This window comes from Erinaceus europaeus, chromosome 19 (genome assembly GCF_950295315.1).
Source record: "Erinaceus europaeus chromosome 19, mEriEur2.1, whole genome shotgun sequence".
In the NCBI taxonomy this organism is placed as follows: Eukaryota; Metazoa; Chordata; class Mammalia; order Eulipotyphla; family Erinaceidae; genus Erinaceus; species Erinaceus europaeus.
Window position 1 is genome coordinate 31,814,630 of NC_080180.1, and position 19,157 is coordinate 31,833,786.

Genomic DNA, 19,157 nt, shown 5'->3' on the forward strand with positions numbered 1-19,157 from the left:
CATATCAGCTGTTGCAAAGGTTCTAACCAATGGGGATTAAACCAATACCCTGCAGGCAGGGCAGGTCTCAAAACAATGACTATGTAAATAGACCACAGCATCAAGCAATGTAGGGGACATGGTGTAATGACCAACACCATCCCCTCCCCTGATAGCTTTCCTATTCTTTAACCCTCTGGGAATATGGACCCAAGGTCATTATGTATTTGTTTTTTTATATTATTCTTAATTTAGTAGCCAAAGTGGCAATTACCACAGTGACTTGGTGCTCATAGCAAGTCATTTTATTCTTTTTTTTTATACCTTTTAACATTAGTATTAGAGTATTATAAAACAAGATAAACTAGCACAGCGCTAAGGTCTGAGCAAGGTGTCCTGTGCAGTGGCTTAATAGAAACTGTCTGTGAAATAAAGCCAGTTGACCATGGAACAGCTCTTCCAAGCCTCCCTCCACCCCAGCCTCCAACAAGAAACACACAGAAACCCAAGCAGAAAGATCCACCTCAACAGTCTTTATATGAAATGTTACAAATATTTATTTTAAAAAGGTGTCCACTGATAGAACAGAAAAATAAATTATAGATATATAAATATATTTTTAAAAGCCTAGAAAAGATATTTTTTCTTCTTTGTTGGCTGGGAAGGGTTGCCTCTGGGTCATTTTTGGATAAGGGAAAGCAGAGTCGGCTCCATCATCTTTATAGATAAAGTTTCCAGAACCCACCAGGTAATTCTCTATTTTCTCCCATGCAGCTCTCTCCCCCACATCATCCAAGGCATCCAGCAGGGTGTTGATGGAAGCTTTTCGCCCTGTTCTGTTGAGCCAAGTCATCAGCATTTCATACAAGGCACTGTGGGGGTCTCCAGCCCTTGCTCTGGCCACGTGGATGTCATTGTCTGATAAGCCCATCCTTCTCAGGAGCCGGTCCCAGCATGTGATGGGTATGATGTTTGAAAAGTGATCAAAGCAGAGTCTCAGGGCTGGGGGGAGCAAAGGCATAGGCTCAGTCAGGTTAGCTGGGACCCACTTTAGAAAAGCAGAGAATCTCAGTCAGGCTCGGACCTGAGCACTCCTGCAGCTCACCCTGCTAGTATGTGTCCCTTATCTACTCTGCGTGAGTCACAGGGCTAGGTCTCAGCTGGGCCCAGAGCACTGTGGGAGGCAGGAGCTACAGAGGATCCTGCCCTAATACCTCTCAGAATAGGAAATGGGCACTATGGAGAAACAGTGTGTGAGGGAAGAGAGTGGGACACATTGAAGGTGCCATAGGCCTAAAACAACCCTTAGTAACAAGTCAGTAACATGATAATACTATGGAGAACAGTATGGGGCTAGGTGGTAGTGCACCTGGTTGAGCGTAACATGTTACAATGTACAAGGACCTGGGTTTAAGCCCCCGTCCCCACCTGCAGGGGAAAAGCTTTGCAAGTGGTGAAGGAGGGTTGCAGGTGTCTTTCTCTCTCCCTATCAACCCATTCCCTCTCAATTTCCAGCTGTCTCTATCAAATAAATAAAGATAATCTAAAAAATTAAAAAGGAAAAGGAAAAAGAAAATCCTAGATTTATGAAAAACAGTGTGGAAAATCTTTAAACAAATACAAGTGGAAATACCTTATGATCCAGCAATTCCACACCTAGGCATTTATCCAAAAGACATATTAACACTGAGTCAAAGGGATATATGCACCCCCATGTTCACAATGGCTTTATTCACAATAGCAAAAACCAAAATGCCCTTTTACAGATGACTGGATAAAACAATTATGGAACATATATTCAATGGAGTATTACTCAGCAATAAAAGATGATGTTGTGTCCTTTGAGATAAAGTAGGTGGAATGGGAGAAAATTATGCTTAGTGAAGCAAATAAAGAGGTAGAGGAATAGTTTTACTCCTACGCAAAATATAGAAAACTGAAAATACAGATGTGAAAAAACTATGTCAATCTCTATCTAAGACTGTGGGAGAACTACAGTGGTTATCTATGGGGTGTGGATGGGTACCTTTGGTGATAGGAATGGTGAGAAGAAAAAAAACTATACTGTAAACCATTAACTCCTTAATAAAAATAAGTAAATAAATATAGAAAGATTATAAAAAAGGTTAATTTTAATATATACTGACTCAAACCATTATGCTATATCATTTCAATATACAATAAATATGCAAAAGCTTATTAATGAGACATATTACATTCCTTTTTTCTATTAATTGTCTGAAGTTGGACATGAAGTTTACACCACAGCTCTATGACTTTAGTTCAGCCAAAAGTACACTGCCTGGTAGTCTCTAGGGTAGGGTTCAGTGGGTGCCCTACTAGGCAGGACAGGTGGGGTACAGTGTGGGGTGAGAGGGGAGTGTGGTGGATTTAGGAGCTAAAGATCTAGAAACAAGCAGCTGGTTTCCCTGTGCCATCTTGCCTTGTGACAGCTATGGGGACAGGAATTTGGACCTGGATCCTCTTCCTCCTTCCTCCTGCTACACTATCCCTCTGCCCCCCCCCCCCCCCGAGCCACCCCTGCCCCAGAAAACAAACTCACATTCAGTGGGGTCTACACCTGTAGCTGGAACCAGCTGTCGCCTCTTGGTCTGCAATGTGTCAGCTCTTGCTGAGGCCTGTCAAGTAAGGGAGAGAGAGACCTGGGGTTGAGTCACCATCCAGATTCCAGAAGGGAGCCTGACAACCAGGCAGCTGTGTGACCTGGGGCAGCCACTGTCCTGCAGGTCTCTGTGGGAACACAGAGAAGCCTCCTGGCTGCACAGCTCAGGCTGCATGTGCTGGGGAAACTCCTGGGACCCACACTACTGCAGTAATGCTCACTCACTCTCAGCTTATATATGACTTAGTGATTGTAGTAAGAGGAAGACCATGAGAGAATCAGAGTTGCACTAATGTGTGGTGCTGGGGTTCAAACTCAAGACCTCATGCAGCCAAGTCCTGAACTCTGCCACTGAACCAAGTCCCTGAAACACCAACAGTCATTTCTTTAGCATCTCTTCCAGCTCTGAGAACTGTATACACGCTGTGGTCCTGGAGGTGGCATAGTGGATAAAGTACTGGATTCTCAACCATGAGGTCCCAAGTTCAATCCCCAGCAGCACATATACCAAAGTGATGTCTAGTTCTTTCTTTCTCTCTTCCTATCTTTCTCATGAATAAGTAAATAAATTCTTTAAAAAAAAAACTATACATGGAATAACCATCATCTAATCAAGATAGGGAACATTCCCAGTCCTTCCAGCCCAATTTAATCCAACCCATCCATCACCACATCAGGAGATGGCCACTGCCTCCCAGGTCTTGCTGTCACTCAAATGATAACTTTAAATGAGGGCACCATGGAAAACTGAAGTAAACTGTATCTATAATTCAAGGTCTTTGATCAGTAAGGTACTATATAATGAGTATAAGGGAATGTCATTACACATAATTCCTAGGCATGATAAAAGACATTTGGTAAATTTAGCTACCAATTTTATGTTTTAAAAATCACTAAGAATAAAAGGCTGTGTCCATGGTGATAATACCCACATGAAACAATGCAATGTTGCCCCAAGATGACACGGGATGGGGGAGGGAGTGGAGGGACTCTTTAACAAAGTATAATTACAAAAAGCTTTCTTCCTCTAGGTGCCTGTGAACAGTGTTTTCAGTATTGAGGACCATGCTGGAGAATTTAAACGAACAAAGCAGAACCTGAAAGTACACTCAAGTAGCCATTATTTTTACATATGACAGTATCCCTAAAAAACTCTAGGAATTTAAACTCAAATATAAATTTAGGGAAGAACGTTAATATGGCATTAAACAGAGAATTAGGGGACCAGGTGGTGGTGCACCTGACCTGGTTAAACGCACACATCACAATGCGCAAGCCTCTGGTCCCTACCTACGGGGAGAAACTTCACAAATGGTGAAGCAGGGCTGCAATATCTCTCTGTCTTTCTCCCTCTGTATCTCCTCCTCACTTCTCAATTTCTCCCTGTCTCTAATATTAATAATAAAGTAAATAAAATATACCCAAAAAAGTAGACAATTATAATGCCCAGATCATCAAGTTATAGAGTACAAACAATACAAATACAAGGACTGAACAAAACATAGAAAGACTTTATCCAAAGCAAAAATACATCTAGCTGACACACTGTCAAATATTAGACATCAAATGTTCTCTCCTTTCATAAGAGAAATATTGAAAAGATTTCAATCATTCCTACATCATTTGAAAATTTTACAATAATACAAAACAATCTCAATGAATTGTTGAATGGAAGAGAAAACAAAGCAATCCTTAATTTTATCTGGGTAAAAATAAAGAGGAAAAATGAAAGCATATCATAACCTAGAGAGGAAATGTCCAGGATGTCAGGGGCAGGCTCCCTGCCTCTCTGTCCTAACCCCGCCCCCCACCCACCCAAACACTCAGCACCCACCATGGGACAGGACACCAGACAGCCAATGGGCTTTCCTTGTTTCTCCCGCAAAGCAAGCAGAAGAAACAGAGCACCCAGGGCTGGGAAGCCACTCACCAACAGAAGGGCTACTTCCTCTGGGGCCTGGCCAGTGGCACCTGCTGGTGCTGCTTCCACTGGGGCCTGGTTACTGTCACCTGCCCGTTCTGCCAGCTCTTGGCCTTCTTGTTCCTGCTCAGAGACCTCCACAGACCTTGATTCTCTGAGGCTCTGCCTCTCATTGTAGGCATTGTCCGAAGCCCCAGGCTCACTTTGGCGACAGATGAACCTGGAACAGACCTAGGAAGATAAGGATCCCCTCAGGACTCAGGCTGTCCCTGGTCCAGTCTCCCCCTCCCACAATGAACAGATCCTCGCCGAATTGGGCACAAGCCCAGCACATTCAGAACTTGGCTGCTGGCACCAGGACCCTGGTGCTGTCCTGTGGAGACTTAGCACCACCCCAGGGTGCAGTGCTGTGATGAGACGTGGGGAGGGGGTGTCTCATAGCAGTAGGAAGGACTGAGTGCAGCACAAATGGGGACCACAGAGACTTTTGGGGGTGGGAAACAGTTCTTGAGGGCCTGAACCACCAGGTTATGGAAAACAACTCACTGTGTTCATGAAGACAGCTAAAACACCTGGAAGAGAAGGGGTGTTTGTTAGTGGTGGGGAGAGCACATTGTGCACCCCTCCCAAGAACACTGCAGGGGCCCAGGTGTGGACGGGGTTCAGACTGAACAAGGATATGTCACCAAGACACGGTGCTCATGCTCCTGATCCTCCACCTGCAAGCAGGGAAGTTTCACATGCAGTGAAGCAGTGCTGCCATTGTATTTCTTTCTCCTTCTTGATCTCAGCCTCCCCTCTCATTTCTCTCTCCTATTATTATATATAATTAAAGGGAGAGGGTGGCTGCCAGGAGTGGGGGGTTCACTGTATAGACACTGAGCCCCAGCAATAAAAAAAAATACAAAGAAAGAAAGAAAAAAAGAAAGACGAAAGAGAAGAAAGAGAGAAAGAAAGAAGGGAGGAAGAAAGAAAAAAGAAATGAAAAAGGAACCCCCAACATGCAATGTATGGGAGCTATTCCATCTTTGGGGTATCATGCATGAAAAGAAATGGGAAAGGAAGTGAAATAAAATAAGTACATAACATATCTGGGGATCTGCTCTAACCAAAGTTGTATTACCCAGCCTGCTCTGCTTCTGATTCTAGTTTTTCCCAATTTTTTTTGGGGGGTGGGGAGGTGTCTTAGGGATATGTGCTAGACAACTGCACTGATCTAACAAACTTTATAGATACAGAAATAGAAGAGGAGAGACATCAAGCATCAAAGGATCCTCCAGTGCTGTGGTGCTCACAAGTGGCAGGCAAGGGACTTGAACCTGTCCTGGAACACAGCACAGCAGACACCCTACCACACAAGCTACCTCCTGGCTCTGGTCCAGACTTCTGTTACCCATCCAGGTGTTGACACACTGCTCTGCCCTCACTGGGATCATGAAAGCCTGGCTTTCCAACTTGACCAGGGAGATGAAGTCACCATCAGCCCCAATCTCTGAGGTGGGTGTGTGTGTAGGTCCATGATCCGTACCCTGGAAACTGCAAGTGGTGGGGAGATCATGGGAACCACAGTCAAGATCAGGATGGTCGACTTGAGAACTAAATGACCAAGAGGACAAGTGTCAGTGGGGAGGACACTTGTTTCTAGAGAATGAAGTAGGGAGACAGTGGGAGAGTGCTTAAACCCCATAAACTCTCCCTGGACAGACACCTCCTACAGACTCTCACCTGACAGACGTTTACGGTACCACCATGCCAGTATGATCAGCCCCAACAGCAGCACCAGAACACACACACTTAGAACCACAGGTACAGTCCCGGACTGTGCACTGCCTGAGGAAGCAGAAGGAGTGGTGGGTGGCCCAGTGCTAGTAGTCTCTGGATTTCCAGGAGCTGGGGTGTTTCCACTGGTCTGGTTACCTGCTTCGCGGCTGACGCATATCCTGTCATTCCTAGGGGTACAGGCCTGGATCTCCATCATCCCTTCAGAGCATCTAAGTGCAGACACAAGCAGAGGTGGAGGGGACCCAAAGGGAGAGCTAGCAAAATGAGCAGCCACCTCCTGCCCAGAGTCCCCAAGAAGCGAGCAGTGAAGAAGCAGCTTCTGTGGAGCCCCTTGGGCCTAGGAGTATGTGTGTGTATGTGTGTGTGTGTGTGTGTCTGTGTGTGTGTGCATAGTGGGTGTGGGCATGAGCACTGCAGCCCTGGACTCCTACTCAGCCCAGAGCTGAGCCTTCAGGAGCAGAGCCTTCTCTGGAAGACCTGCACTGAACTTCCCTGGGCTGCAGGGGATGCTTGTTAGGTGGGTCTGACTCCAGGTCAAAGGTAAGAAGTGTTGAGTACAAGTTGAGGCTCAACATGCAGTCAACCTTGATGACATTCAGGAAAGCCCTTGTCCTCCACCTGATGACTGTCCTGCCAGTCACAGTCAGCACCAGGGGACAGAAAGGAGCAAACTACTATTGGCCTCCAAGATCCCATGACTTGTGTGGGTGGGGGGGGGGGGTGTGCTATGGGGTGTGGGTGGAGGTTCCATCATCTTCCTGACAAAGCCTAGAATGTATGTACTGGCTTTACCTCCTATTTTTATGAATAAATGTATTCAAGACTATGTTCTCTGACTAAATTGGTTACAGAATAAACATAACCCAAGTTATGTTATGCTATGGTTTTTAATTTTTTTTTCCATTTGTTGTCCTTGTTTATCATTGTTGCTATTATTTTTGTTGTGGGATAGGACAGAGAGAAATTGGGAGAAGAGGGGAAGATAGAGAGGGGGAAAGAAAGATAAAACACCTGCAGACCTGTTTCACTGCTTGTGAAGCGACCCCCCCTGAAGGTGGGGAGCCGGGGCTTGAACTGTGATCCTTCCTCCAGTCCTTGCACTTGTGCTATGTGTGCTTAACCTGCTGTGCTACCACTCAACCCCTTATGTTATGTGTTCACTCTTACCTGGTACTGGGTGGTAGAAAATGACCTAAGTTGGGGGTGACAGCATTTGGCAGACACATATCATCAGGGGATGACAAACTGTACAAGGTGTCATCAACCACACTGAAAACCATTATCCACCCCCCTCCCCCAATAAAAAGATGTGGAAGGAAATCTTTTTTGAGTTTCTAAATGCATGTGACCCTAACTGACCTGTGCCCACTGGAAAATGGGGAAATGGGGTGTGAGAGGACATCCTGGGAAGAATGTGGGGGCATGCAGAGAGATGAGATGGGGTCAGTATACAGGCTCAGTGCTGACACAGAAGGCCCCACAGACAGAGCAGACAGGAGGGGGCTGCGGGAGAGCAGGAGAAAGAAAGGGTACAGCAAACTTCAGTCTCCCAAGGGTTGGGAGCTCCTTAGATCCTGAGTCTCACCTAGAACTACAATTCTTGCAGAACTCTGGAGAATTTTCTTCACGGAAAGTGCCTGTTTTACACTGACACTTTCTGTTTTGTATTGTCGTACAAGGGGCCACTTCTTCTTCATCTAGAGAAAAAGGACAAAGTTTCTGCAGATGTGTTTCCCTCCTGTGCCTCTCAACCACTCTTCAGCCCCACAACCCTCTCCCACTCAGCTCCACACAGTTCTCTGTCACTGTGAGGGCCAGGTTCAGCTGCAACATTCATGGTGGCAAGGAAGGACAGTCCTGTCTACTGTCACCAACACAGAGGCATAAGAAAATGGCCAAGTGTCACTCATATTAAAAATTTCAGCTTAAGGAGGAAAAAAAGTTTTTTCATCAGAGGTCCATGGGAATACAGGGTTATAATTTGGGTGACTATGGACAGAGAGGTTGCTTGGTTGACTTCCTAAACCCAGGTCCAGTTGGGGAGTCACAGAGACTGGAAAAGAACAAGGACAGTGCACAGGCTTGCACAAGCCTGAGAGGAGCCTTGTGCAGGCCCATCAGAGCTCACACCTGGTCCTTTCCTACTCATCCAAGTCTCAAGTGCTGCTCCATTTAGGGGCAGAGAATTTTCCCACCACTTCCTTGCAATGAATGGCATGCAGTACAAAGTAAATTCTAACTTTTCTTAGCAGGCTAAGATATAATCATGTTAACAAAGCATGATAAGGAGCCAGGGAGACAGCATAGACTTTCATGCCTCAAGCTCTGAGGTACCAGGATCAATCCCCCATATTATCATAAGCCAGATTTGAGCAATGCTCTGGTCTCAGCATCTCTCTTTTTCTCTCTCTCTGATTCTACTCTGGCTGTGTTTGCTCATTCATCACCCTGCATGCCATCCTGCTCACGAGTCCACAGGTTCTGTACCTGATTTACAAACAGCACAGAGCTTGCAGGAAGGAAGCTGGTTTTGATGGCTGGTATACTCCTTTCCATCTATGCAGGATATACAACTTCCACTCTCTCCAGACAGATAGAATCCTGGGAAGTAGAGAGAAGATGGTGAGTGAATTTCAGGATTCCCAGAGGGTTTTAGTGTGTGGGACTATGTGAAAGCTTGGTAGAGCTTAGGGAATCTCTCCCATCCTTGGATGGAGGTCTGGAAAGACACCCAACTTGTTAACCTCTCTCCTTATAGAGATGAGCCAAGAGGGAAAAGTCTCCCAGACTCAGTTTCTCCTTGTTAATCTCCCAAGCTCACAGAAAGCCTACAGGCCTCTCACACTTAGTTCTCCCTACTAGCAGCAGGCCAAATGGCTGCCTGCTTGAGGGTTCAATCAAAGTTCACACATCTAGTTCACCTTTTGATCACAAAGGAGAACACACTCTTATCATACACCTCCTCAACACCAGACAGTGAAAAGCCCCAAAATCTTATTTCCTTATGGCTTTTGATATCTATGATTTACATCAAGTTTTGTTTTTCTTTTCTCTACCTCACCTTACTGGTTTAACCCCTATGCTTTTCTCAAATGCCTTTGGATAATTAAACTGCCTGCATCATGGAGACTAATTGTCTTGACCTTTATGTATCACATCAATTCTTGTCATACCATCCCACTACCATTAGGGGCAAGCTGACCTTTAAGAAACCTGTAATTTCTGATGTATTTGAAAAATGTTCTTTGTTTAGCTCTCTATATAAACCTGTACCCATCTCCACATAAATGAGTGTTTGTACCAGAATACTCCCCTGCTGGCACTCACGTGGAGGGGATCCATCCAGGGGGCAAGTCACTGATCCTCCCTCACCGGCTCTCAGAGACCACGGATACAGAACAGAGGACTCAGAGAGTATTCTAGTACAAACACTTGTTTTATTTGGGTATGGGTACAGGTTTATATAGAGAGTTAAACAAACAACATTCTTCAAATATGTCAGAAATTACAGGTTTCTTAAAGGTCAGCTTGCCCCTATGGTAGGGGGATGGTATGACAAGAATTGATGTGATACATAAAGGTCAAGACAATTAGTCTCCATGATGCAGGCAGTTTAATTATTCAAAGGCATTTGAGAGAAGCATAGGGGTTAAACCAGTAAGGTGAGGTAGAGAAAAGAAAAACAAGGCTTGATGTAAATTATAGATATCAAAGGACACAAGGAAATAAGATTTTGGAGCGTTTTCACTGTCTGGTGTTAGGGGTGTATGATAAGAGTGTGTTCTCCTTTGTGATCAAAAGGTAAAGTAGATGTGTGAACTTTGATTGAACCCTCAAGCAGGCAGCCATTTGGCCTGCTGCTAGCAGGGAGAACTAAGTGTGAGAGGCCTGTAGGCTTTCTGTGAGCTTGGGAGACCTACAAGGAGCAACTGAGTCTGGGAGACTTCTCCCTCTTGGCTCATCTCTATAAGGAGAGAGGTTAACAAGTTGGGTGTCTTTCCAGACCTCCATCCAAGGATGGGAGAGATTCCCTAAACTCTACCAAGCTTTTAAATAGTCCCACACTACCCGAGTCCTCCTTTCTGAATCACGTGGTCCCTAAGAGCCAGTGAGGGGGGATCAGAGACTTGCCCCCTGGCTGAATTCCCTCCATGTGAGTGCCAGCAGTGGTGGTGGCTGGAGGATGCCTATCTCAATATAAACAGAGAATCCCAATCTACTTGGCCTCCATCTTTCTTCAATTCTTCATCTACCAGTTACTTTCGATCAGCATTGCTGACAGAAGGAGACTATAAGTCACATAAAAAAATCAAATTCTCTTTATATTAAAATGTAAGAATACAAATTAATTTTAATAAACTCATATTTAACCTAACCTATGTAACTAGTAGTATTCATTACAATGAATATCAAGTATTGTGATAGTTTGCTTTTTTTTAATCTTGCTCAAAACATATAACCCTCGCTCACTCGACAGTGTCAGGAGGTGTGATTTTGTCCCACCTGCACCTGTGACCTCCTCCCCCTGCATCATCTACCTGCCCCCTGCTTTGCTCAAACAAGATGTGTCACTGACTAGGATAACAGTCCCTGATGACCCATCAGCACTGGTTCTGCACCATGGAAGTCCACTCCCAGAAGAACTCACCCTCTCTCTGTTCCATCCCTCCTTTACCTTCAGGAGTTGGGCCATAACCTGTTACTGTCACTTTTCCCCTCCACTCAAACCATCCCAGAAGGAGAGGTCCATGAGGACAGGGCCTCATGCCCTATATCAGCACAGTGTTGGACTCAAGAGGTGTCTTGTTAGTATCAGTAGGCAAAGACTCAGCATTACAAAGGCTACAAAACAGTAGACACCTTGAAACAAGGTGAATAAGGTCTGAGATCAGTCTTAGTACCTGGTTGACACTGTTTCTCTCGGTGGCTGTCCCTCCACATCTGCGGGCCAGCTAATTGCTTAACTATGTCAGGACTGATGACTCTGGGTGAGACAGGTGAGACCTGCAAGAGAGCAAAGCAGGGTAGGCACGAGTGCTTCCAGACCTCACTTCGAGAATCTGCCTCATAATCCATCACTATAGTCACCAATTCCAGCTCTAAGCTCTCAAAACAGTTTTTTGTATTTATTTTTTTCCATTAAGAATTTGGGAGTAGTCTGTCGGGCTAGCTTCGCAGGCGGGAGAGAGAGACGACCAGGGACTCATGGCTGAGCTGGGAAGCAGTTATCTCTTTATTGACAAGCGGGGATGCAGTTCAACAATCTAATCTCTTCTAATCACAACACAATTCTGTCCTGCATCTCTCCTGAGGCGGAAGAGTCAGGAAAAAGGAAGTACATAGGATAGGGAGCGGGGAGAAGGAAAAAATGTGAACCAGTGAGGATTAAACCAATGTCCCGGAGGCAGGGGGGTTCTTAGTTAACAGTGGTTATGTAAACAGAACACAGTGCCAAGCAGGGGGGACCAAACCAATGAAACAGAAGGAGTCTTAGAAGCAGAATTTAGAAGCATACCAAAAGTAGTCAAACATTCTGAACGTAAAAAGTTTTCTTATCCCTTTCTCTTATGAGAAAAGAAAGTCATATTTAATCTGTGAAATTATGAGTGGCCATACCCATGTTCATAGCAGCATTATGTCCAGTACTCATGATGGCTAGGACTTTGGATTGCTCCTCCCAGCATCTGTCTTGTATTCCTTTCACCCCAGTCACCAAAGGCAAACAAATATAGGCTTTTTTTTCTTTCCAGTTGACTGTTTTCTATTTATGCTCTTACTTAATCTTTAGAGCTAGCAAGTAATTTACACTTAAAATATTCTCCACTGCACAGCTCCAAAAATCTCCCATTTTATAATAAAAACATATTGAAAAGATCTCAAATTGTATTATAGGGCCATTGTAATAAAAATGCTTGGTACTGGAACATGAATAGACACACTGACCAGTGGAATAGAATTGAGAGTTTGGAAGTAAGCCCCCACACCTATGGGTGAACACCTAATCTTTGAAAAAGGTGCCCAGACTATTAAATGGGGAAAGCAGAGTCTCTTCAACAAATGGTGTTGGAAAAAAATGGGTTGAAATGCACAGAAGAATGAAACTGAACCACTACACTTCACCAAACAAACAAAAAAAACCCACCAAGAAATGGTTAAATCAAAAACAGTTAAATCAATTACAGCAATGAGTCAGCCCAGAAAAAATTCCAAGTAAGCCAGAGGTGGGGCTACAGAGTAGAAGCAGATGCATCTCTCTCCTCTCCCAGGTCAACTAAGAATAACAAAGAAGGTCACCTGAGAACACAACAAGACTCAGACTGAATACTTTGGGAACCCAGCAAGTCATGGGTTAGGAGTAAGTAAGCTAAAAAATCTGCTTATAGTTAAAAAGCCCACAGGCTCCCTACAGGGAAGATAAAGAACAAAAGAAGATTTATTAGCCACCTTGCATCACCTGGAGGATTGAGACAACATTGAAAAAACTGTTCATTTCCATAACTGTTAACTCTTGAAGTACCTTACTTAGAAGTCAACCCAGGTAAGTGTGGTTAGTGGATTGAATAGTACTGAGAAAAGGACATTAATAACACACCATATACAATGGTTAAACCAAGAAGAAACATTGGACAAATGAATCAGGATAAAGAATAGGAAAGCTTTCAATGGAGAGAATGGGAGAAGGAACTCTGGTGGTGGGAATTGTGTGGAAGCCTACCCTTTTATCCAATGGACTCGTTGATCATTATTAAATCAATAAAAATAATAATAAAGGAAAAGAAATTAATGACATTAAACACAGTAAAAAAAAAAACAATGGAGCTGGTTATTTTAAAGAGCATACAAAATTGACAAACTATTGTTCAGGCAAACTAAAAAAAAGGGTGAATAACTCAGTAAGTTGTATTATTGTACTAGAAGTAACAGAGAGACATCACAATAGTCATTTTAACAAGCCAAAGTATCATGTGAGGCTTATATGAACTACTAGATATCACCAAACTAGAGAACGTGGAAGAGATGGAAAAGCTCCTAGAAGCATATAACCTCCCAAGTCTGAGCCAGGAGGAACTAGAAAATATGAAATGAACAGTGAAAAACAAAAAAAAATTGAAAATAAAGTCTTCTCAATAATAAAAGTCCAGGCCCAACAGCTTGAATTCTGCAAAATGAATTCTGCAAAATCTTTAAGGAAGAGCTAGTATCTAGATTTTTTTTAAGCTCTTTCAAAATATTGAGGTAACAGGATACTCCCTATAACTTCTATAATGCCAAAATCACACAGATACCAAACACAAAGACACAAAAAAAGAAGAAAGCAGACCCATATCCCTGATGAATACAGATGCTAAGAGACTGAACAAAATTTTTAGCCAACCAGGTGCACCAGTACATTAAAAATATATTGTATATCATAACCAAGAGGAATTTATCCCAGGGATGCAAGTCTGGTTTAAAATACATAAATCAATAATGTAATCCACCATATTAACAAAAGGAAAATCAAAATAGTATGATTATTACAATAAATGCAGACAAGGCCCTTGACAAGATCCAACATTCTTTCATGATAAAAATATTAAAAGGGCGGGGGAGTAGGCAGTGGCATACCCGGTTGAGCACAATTCACAATGTGAAAGGACCTCCTGATTTCAAGCCCATTCTCACATAAGAGTGGGGGGGATTGGGATTGGGACAGGAGACATTGCAAGTAGTAAAGCAGTGTGCAGGTGCTTCCCTTTCAACATCTTCCCATTCCTTCTTGATTTATCTGTGTCTCTATTCAATAAGTAAATGAATAAAATATTTTTAAATGTCTATTTTAGATATGGAAATAACTGAGTAAAGGGATTCACAGGTGATACAGATTTCAATTTTTTAGTATTTATTTATTCCCTTTTGTTACCCTTGTTTTATTGTTGTAGCTATTATTATTGTTGTTGTTATTAATGTCATTGTTGTTGGATAGGATAGAGAGAAATGGAGAGAGGAAGAGCAGATAGACAGGTAGAGAAAGATAGACACCTGCAGACCTGCTTCACTGCTTATGAAGTGACTCCCCAGCAGGTAGGGAGCGGGGGCTCAAACTGAGATCCTTTCGCTGGTCCTTGTACTTTGCGCCACGTGCGCTTACCCCTCTGTGCTACAGCTGGACTCTCGCAAGTTTCAATTTTTTTTAAAAAGGGGGGTATTCATAGGACCTTGCCCTCAATTTGGATCAACAATGGTAGAGAATGTTCCATCCTTCAAAGGGAGGATGGACAACATACTCTATGCTACACCTGAGGAAGATGAGTCCTGATATCGGGACAGCTTGGAATGTTCCTACTCATGACCACAGAATGTGAGCTCAGATCTACAGGGATGTAGAGGTCACATAGGCTCCTAAGTTGAATATGGGCCCCAGATCACATAAAATCTATGAGGTTTACAGTCAACAATATTTATACACCTTGCCCATATTTGGGATCTACTCTTTTCCCTAATCCAGCTTTCTGGTCCTTTTGTCCAGCCATGACATCATCTTCCCAGACAATAACTTGTATCCACCTGCAAATCAGATTTCAGGCTCAGGGGAAAACAAAAAAAGGAAAAAAAACAAAAAAACTAGTATAACCATAGCCCCTATGGAATATAACTAAAATATGCCTACTAGCTATCTACAAAATGAAGATACCCCACCCAACTCTTCATCCGCACTATTCCAGCCTTTAGGTTCATGATTAGTCAACAACTTGTTTGGCTTTATATGTTAACTCTCTTTTCAGCCACCAGGTTCCAGAGCCAGCATGATGCCAAACAGACTTCTCTGGACAGACAACCCCACCAATATGTCCTGGATCTCTGATTGCCCAGAACCCCACCCCACTAGGAAAGAGAGACAGGCTGGGAGTATGGATCAACCTGTCAATGCCCATGTTCAGCGGGGAAGCAATTACAGAAGCCAGACCTTCCACCTTCTGCATCCCACAATAACCTTGGGTCCATAATCCCAGAGGGTTAAAGAATAAGAAAACTATCGGGAGAAGGGGAGGATACGGTGTTCTAGTGGTGGGAATTGTGTGGAGTTGTACCCCTCTTATCCTATGGTTTTTGTTAGTGTTTCCTTCTTATAAATAAATTTAAATAAATAAATACTAAAAAGGGGGTACTGATAGAAAATCCTGACAAGTGGTGCAGTAGAGTTGAGGTGTATGTCTATCATCCCTTCTACTTTTGTCTTCTCTCAATTCTTCTGTTTCTATCCAATAACAGAATTATTATCAAACAATATGAGGAATTTTTTAAATAAATTTTTGTTTGTTTATTATTGGATAATAAAATAAAAATGTATTTTAAAAAATTCCTCAAATTGTTCAAGTCTATAAACAGCAAACCTACAGCCAACATCATATTCAATGGTGAGAAACTGAAGCTGTGGGGGCTAGGCAGTGGCACACTTGCTTAAGCACACATATCACCATGCTCAAGAATTAGGGTTCCAGCCCCTGCTCCCCAACTACAGGGAGGATGCTTCATGAGTGGTGAATCTTTCTTACTATCTCCTCTCCCCTCTCAATTTCTATCTGTCCTGTCAAATATAAAAAGTAGGAAAAATGGCCACAGGGAACACTGAATTTGTAGTGCCAGCAAAGTTGCCCAACAGTAACCCTGGAGGCAAGGGGGGGGAGGAAGAAACTAAATACTGTCACTCATAGGTCAGGTACTAGACAGGGTTGTCCACTATCAGAGTTACTATTCAAACAATGTGGGAAGTCCTAGCCATGGCTATTAGGCAAGAGAAAGGAATACAGGGGATATAGATTGGACAGAAGAGGTAAAACTATCACTATTTGCAATGTATGTTATAGTTTCATAGAAAATCCTAAAGTATACAACAGAATTATTATGTAATTTTGTAAGGTGACAGATGACAAAAATCAGTGACATTCCTCTATGTAAACACTAAGTCAGAAAATAAAGAAATCTAGAAATTGATCCCACTTATTATAACATCAAATACTATCAGATATCTAGGAGTAAATCTAACAAAGGGAGTGAAAGAAGTGTATACTGAAAATCATGAACCACTCAAGGAAATTGGCAAAGATACAAAGAAATTGAAAGATATACTCTGCTCATGGAGTGAAAGAATTAGTATTGTCCAAATGACTATTCCTCCCAGAGCCTTTTTCTGTTTTGGTCTGCTGGTTTCTGTCTAGACCTGGCCTGATTTTTGTCTTGTAAAAAAAGAAGTCTAAGTATGAATGTGAAATGTTTCATCTTAAAAACTACGTGAGAAAATGGCTCAGCTAAGACAGTACAGATCTAAATTTATGTTAGTCATGATATGTCCTGGTAATAAAAGTTTTTCTCCTCTTGTTGTGTGTTATAGACTACATGTTTATGCATGTATTAAGTTTGGTTTTATGGCCTGAGAAACATTAATTTTAAGATTAAAAGTGTAAGTAACTTTGAAATTACATTCTTATCAAAGCCAAATAAAGGAATTTCTAACACAGTTCTTATGTGATAATATAAAGGTAAAATTAATTTGCTAAGACAGCTAAATATTTAAAATAAAACTCTAAGTTATTAATGTGACAATTCTTCATCTCCAAAATGAAATACAAATTGTTTATGTACTTAGCTGAAAAGGTTCCAGGGCATGGTGGAGGGCCCCCAAAATGCCCTGTGAACTGTCTTTGTGGAAATTAAACCACAGCAAATTTGTCTTGCACTATAGATGTTCTGAGAAGCACTGTCACTAGTGTGTGTTAACCCTCTAAGTAACTTGAGTTTGTTAAAAGTTTAAAATAAAATTGGTTTAAAAAATCAATATACTTTAACTAAATTTGGTTTGAAGACCCTGCTGTATAGGGATTACTACACGAGGTCAAACAAGATAACCTTTAAATTTATTTTCTTTAAAATGTAAACAGAGTCTCTTAAAATAGGTACCACACTCCTAGGGTATGTCTCCATCTTAACTGGGTGTGACAAAAGGTAAAAAAGATATTATTGACATGTAAAATCTTCAAATACCTTCACAACTAAACCAGCCTGGGTGAGCAAGAGATCATACAATGGTTATGCTAATGATTTTCATGCCTGAAACTTGCTCTGGTTTTCCTCTTTACATCTTTGTACATTCTAAAAATATTTGGTTTAAGACCTTGTCAGAGATTTATTCTTGATAAATTAAGTTAGTACGTGTGCTTCTAGTCTGATAAAAGTTTTGATGTTTGACAAACCTTGTTTTAACAAAATTGTTTAGTCTAAAATTGTTGTTTTAAGGTAATGTAAAAGTAAAAAAAAAAAAGATTGTTTTGAACATTTAAGTTATGAGGTTTATTTTAGCCTTTTAAGTTGCCTTATCAAAATTTTAAAGTGTAAGATCCAATAAGTTTTACATCCATCCACACTCATAAACACTCAAAGGTTGTTACTTAAAAATTAAAATACAGGCGGAGCCAAGATGGCGACTCTGAAACAGCTGCTGGCTTGAGCTCTGATGGCAACTGCTAGAAAGCATCGAATCCTGGCCTTCAGCAGGACTGTGAAAAAGATGTTCTAAGCGTGACACCAAGTAGGTGACTATATCTCAATTTGGGTTAGAAATTAGAGCAAAAAGAAAATTTTTTTATTATTTCTTTCCCCCCTTCCCCTATAGCCAGACCCCAGGGGTAGGGAGCTGCTGCTAGCAGGCTTCCCGCTGACCTTTTTTGTTTACCAAGATTCCTGGCTCACCAGGGGTGCCATTCCAATGCTGTTCTTTTCTGAATACCTTGGCTATCTTTTTTTTTCTCTGAACAAGGGACTTAGGCCCAATTGGAGCAACAAATATCTGAGGAAAGACTGGGAAAGACTGCCTGGAAGTTTTTTTTTTCTGGTTTTTTTTTTTTTTTCATTTTCAATCAGTTGTCTAGACTCAATGTGCCTGAGCTAACAGGGAGCTGTCCAAGCTGCTGACCCACTGTTGGGGCTTTTTACTCTGTTCTATTTTATTATTACTATCATATATATCCGTATTCCTTTGCCCCCCCTCCCTCAGGTTCACCAAAATTAATTCTTAGTATACTTTCCATTTCTAGGTGACTGGGTTTCTTATCCATTGTGAGAGGAACTTGTCTCACTCTTCATACCTCCTCTATCCACTCTCCCGCTTCTACCTTCTCCTAATTAAAAAAAAAAATCTTCTTTCACTGTTTATTACTTTTTTTCGCTTCTTTTTTCTTTTCTTATTTTCTCCCTGTTTTCCTTTCTTCCTTCCTCTGCTTCCTGAATTCACTAATATTCATTTATGAATTATTTCAGGGAAGAAATCTGACTCACAGTGCACTCTGTTTGTGTGTGTCTCTGCTCTACTTCCCTTTCTCCTCTTGCTACCCCTAGAATTTACAATGGACAATAATTTGCATAATTGTCTATTCCTGCTATCCCTTTTTTCCTTTCTCTCTCTTTTTCATTTGGATTTGGTTGCTATTTTTTCTTGGACTGGAGACATTGTTGGGCTAACTGGTATTGGTTAAACTGCTTCAATCCTTGCTTCAGTTGCTATTGTTGTAATTTCTGAGGTTGGTGACTGCATTTGTAATAAAGGTACTTAGCATAGCCTGGCGTGTACAAAAACACAACAACTGAGGAACAACATAACATAAAAATAAGAAACACATTAATAAAAAAAATGAGAAGATCAAGAGTAAATAAAACTGCTACTACAATGAATGAAGACAACTACAAATCAGCCAGAAGTAACCATAGATAAGAAAAGTATGCAAGCAATAATAAATGTATTAATAACAGAAATTAAAACAACTTTGGAGGAAAGTAACAGCAGTATTAGTGAAACAACAGATAAGACCCAAGGAAAAT

The 19,157-nt window shown here is 41.9% G+C and overlaps 1 protein-coding gene across 1 annotated transcript in view; it reads right to left on the reverse strand.

The window, feature by feature from the left end:
• Positions 1–497: 497 nt before the first annotated feature.
• LOC103118919 (tumor necrosis factor receptor superfamily member 10B-like) overlaps positions 498–19,157 on the reverse strand; it is a 34,073-nt gene continuing 15,413 nt past the window's right edge. The window contains exons 2-10 of the mRNA XM_060178837.1: positions 11,207–11,309; positions 8,793–8,906; positions 7,891–8,002; positions 6,441–6,514; positions 6,249–6,353; positions 5,070–5,095; positions 4,533–4,754; positions 2,543–2,618; positions 498–981 (exon numbers count right to left, since the gene is read on the reverse strand). Of these exons, the coding sequence (XP_060034820.1) occupies positions 599–981; positions 2,543–2,618; positions 4,533–4,754; positions 5,070–5,095; positions 6,249–6,353; positions 6,441–6,514; positions 7,891–8,002; positions 8,793–8,906; positions 11,207–11,309 (1,215 nt within the window). The 3' untranslated portion in view covers positions 498–598. The remainder of the gene's footprint in view (positions 982–2,542; positions 2,619–4,532; positions 4,755–5,069; positions 5,096–6,248; positions 6,354–6,440; positions 6,515–7,890; positions 8,003–8,792; positions 8,907–11,206; positions 11,310–19,157) is intronic.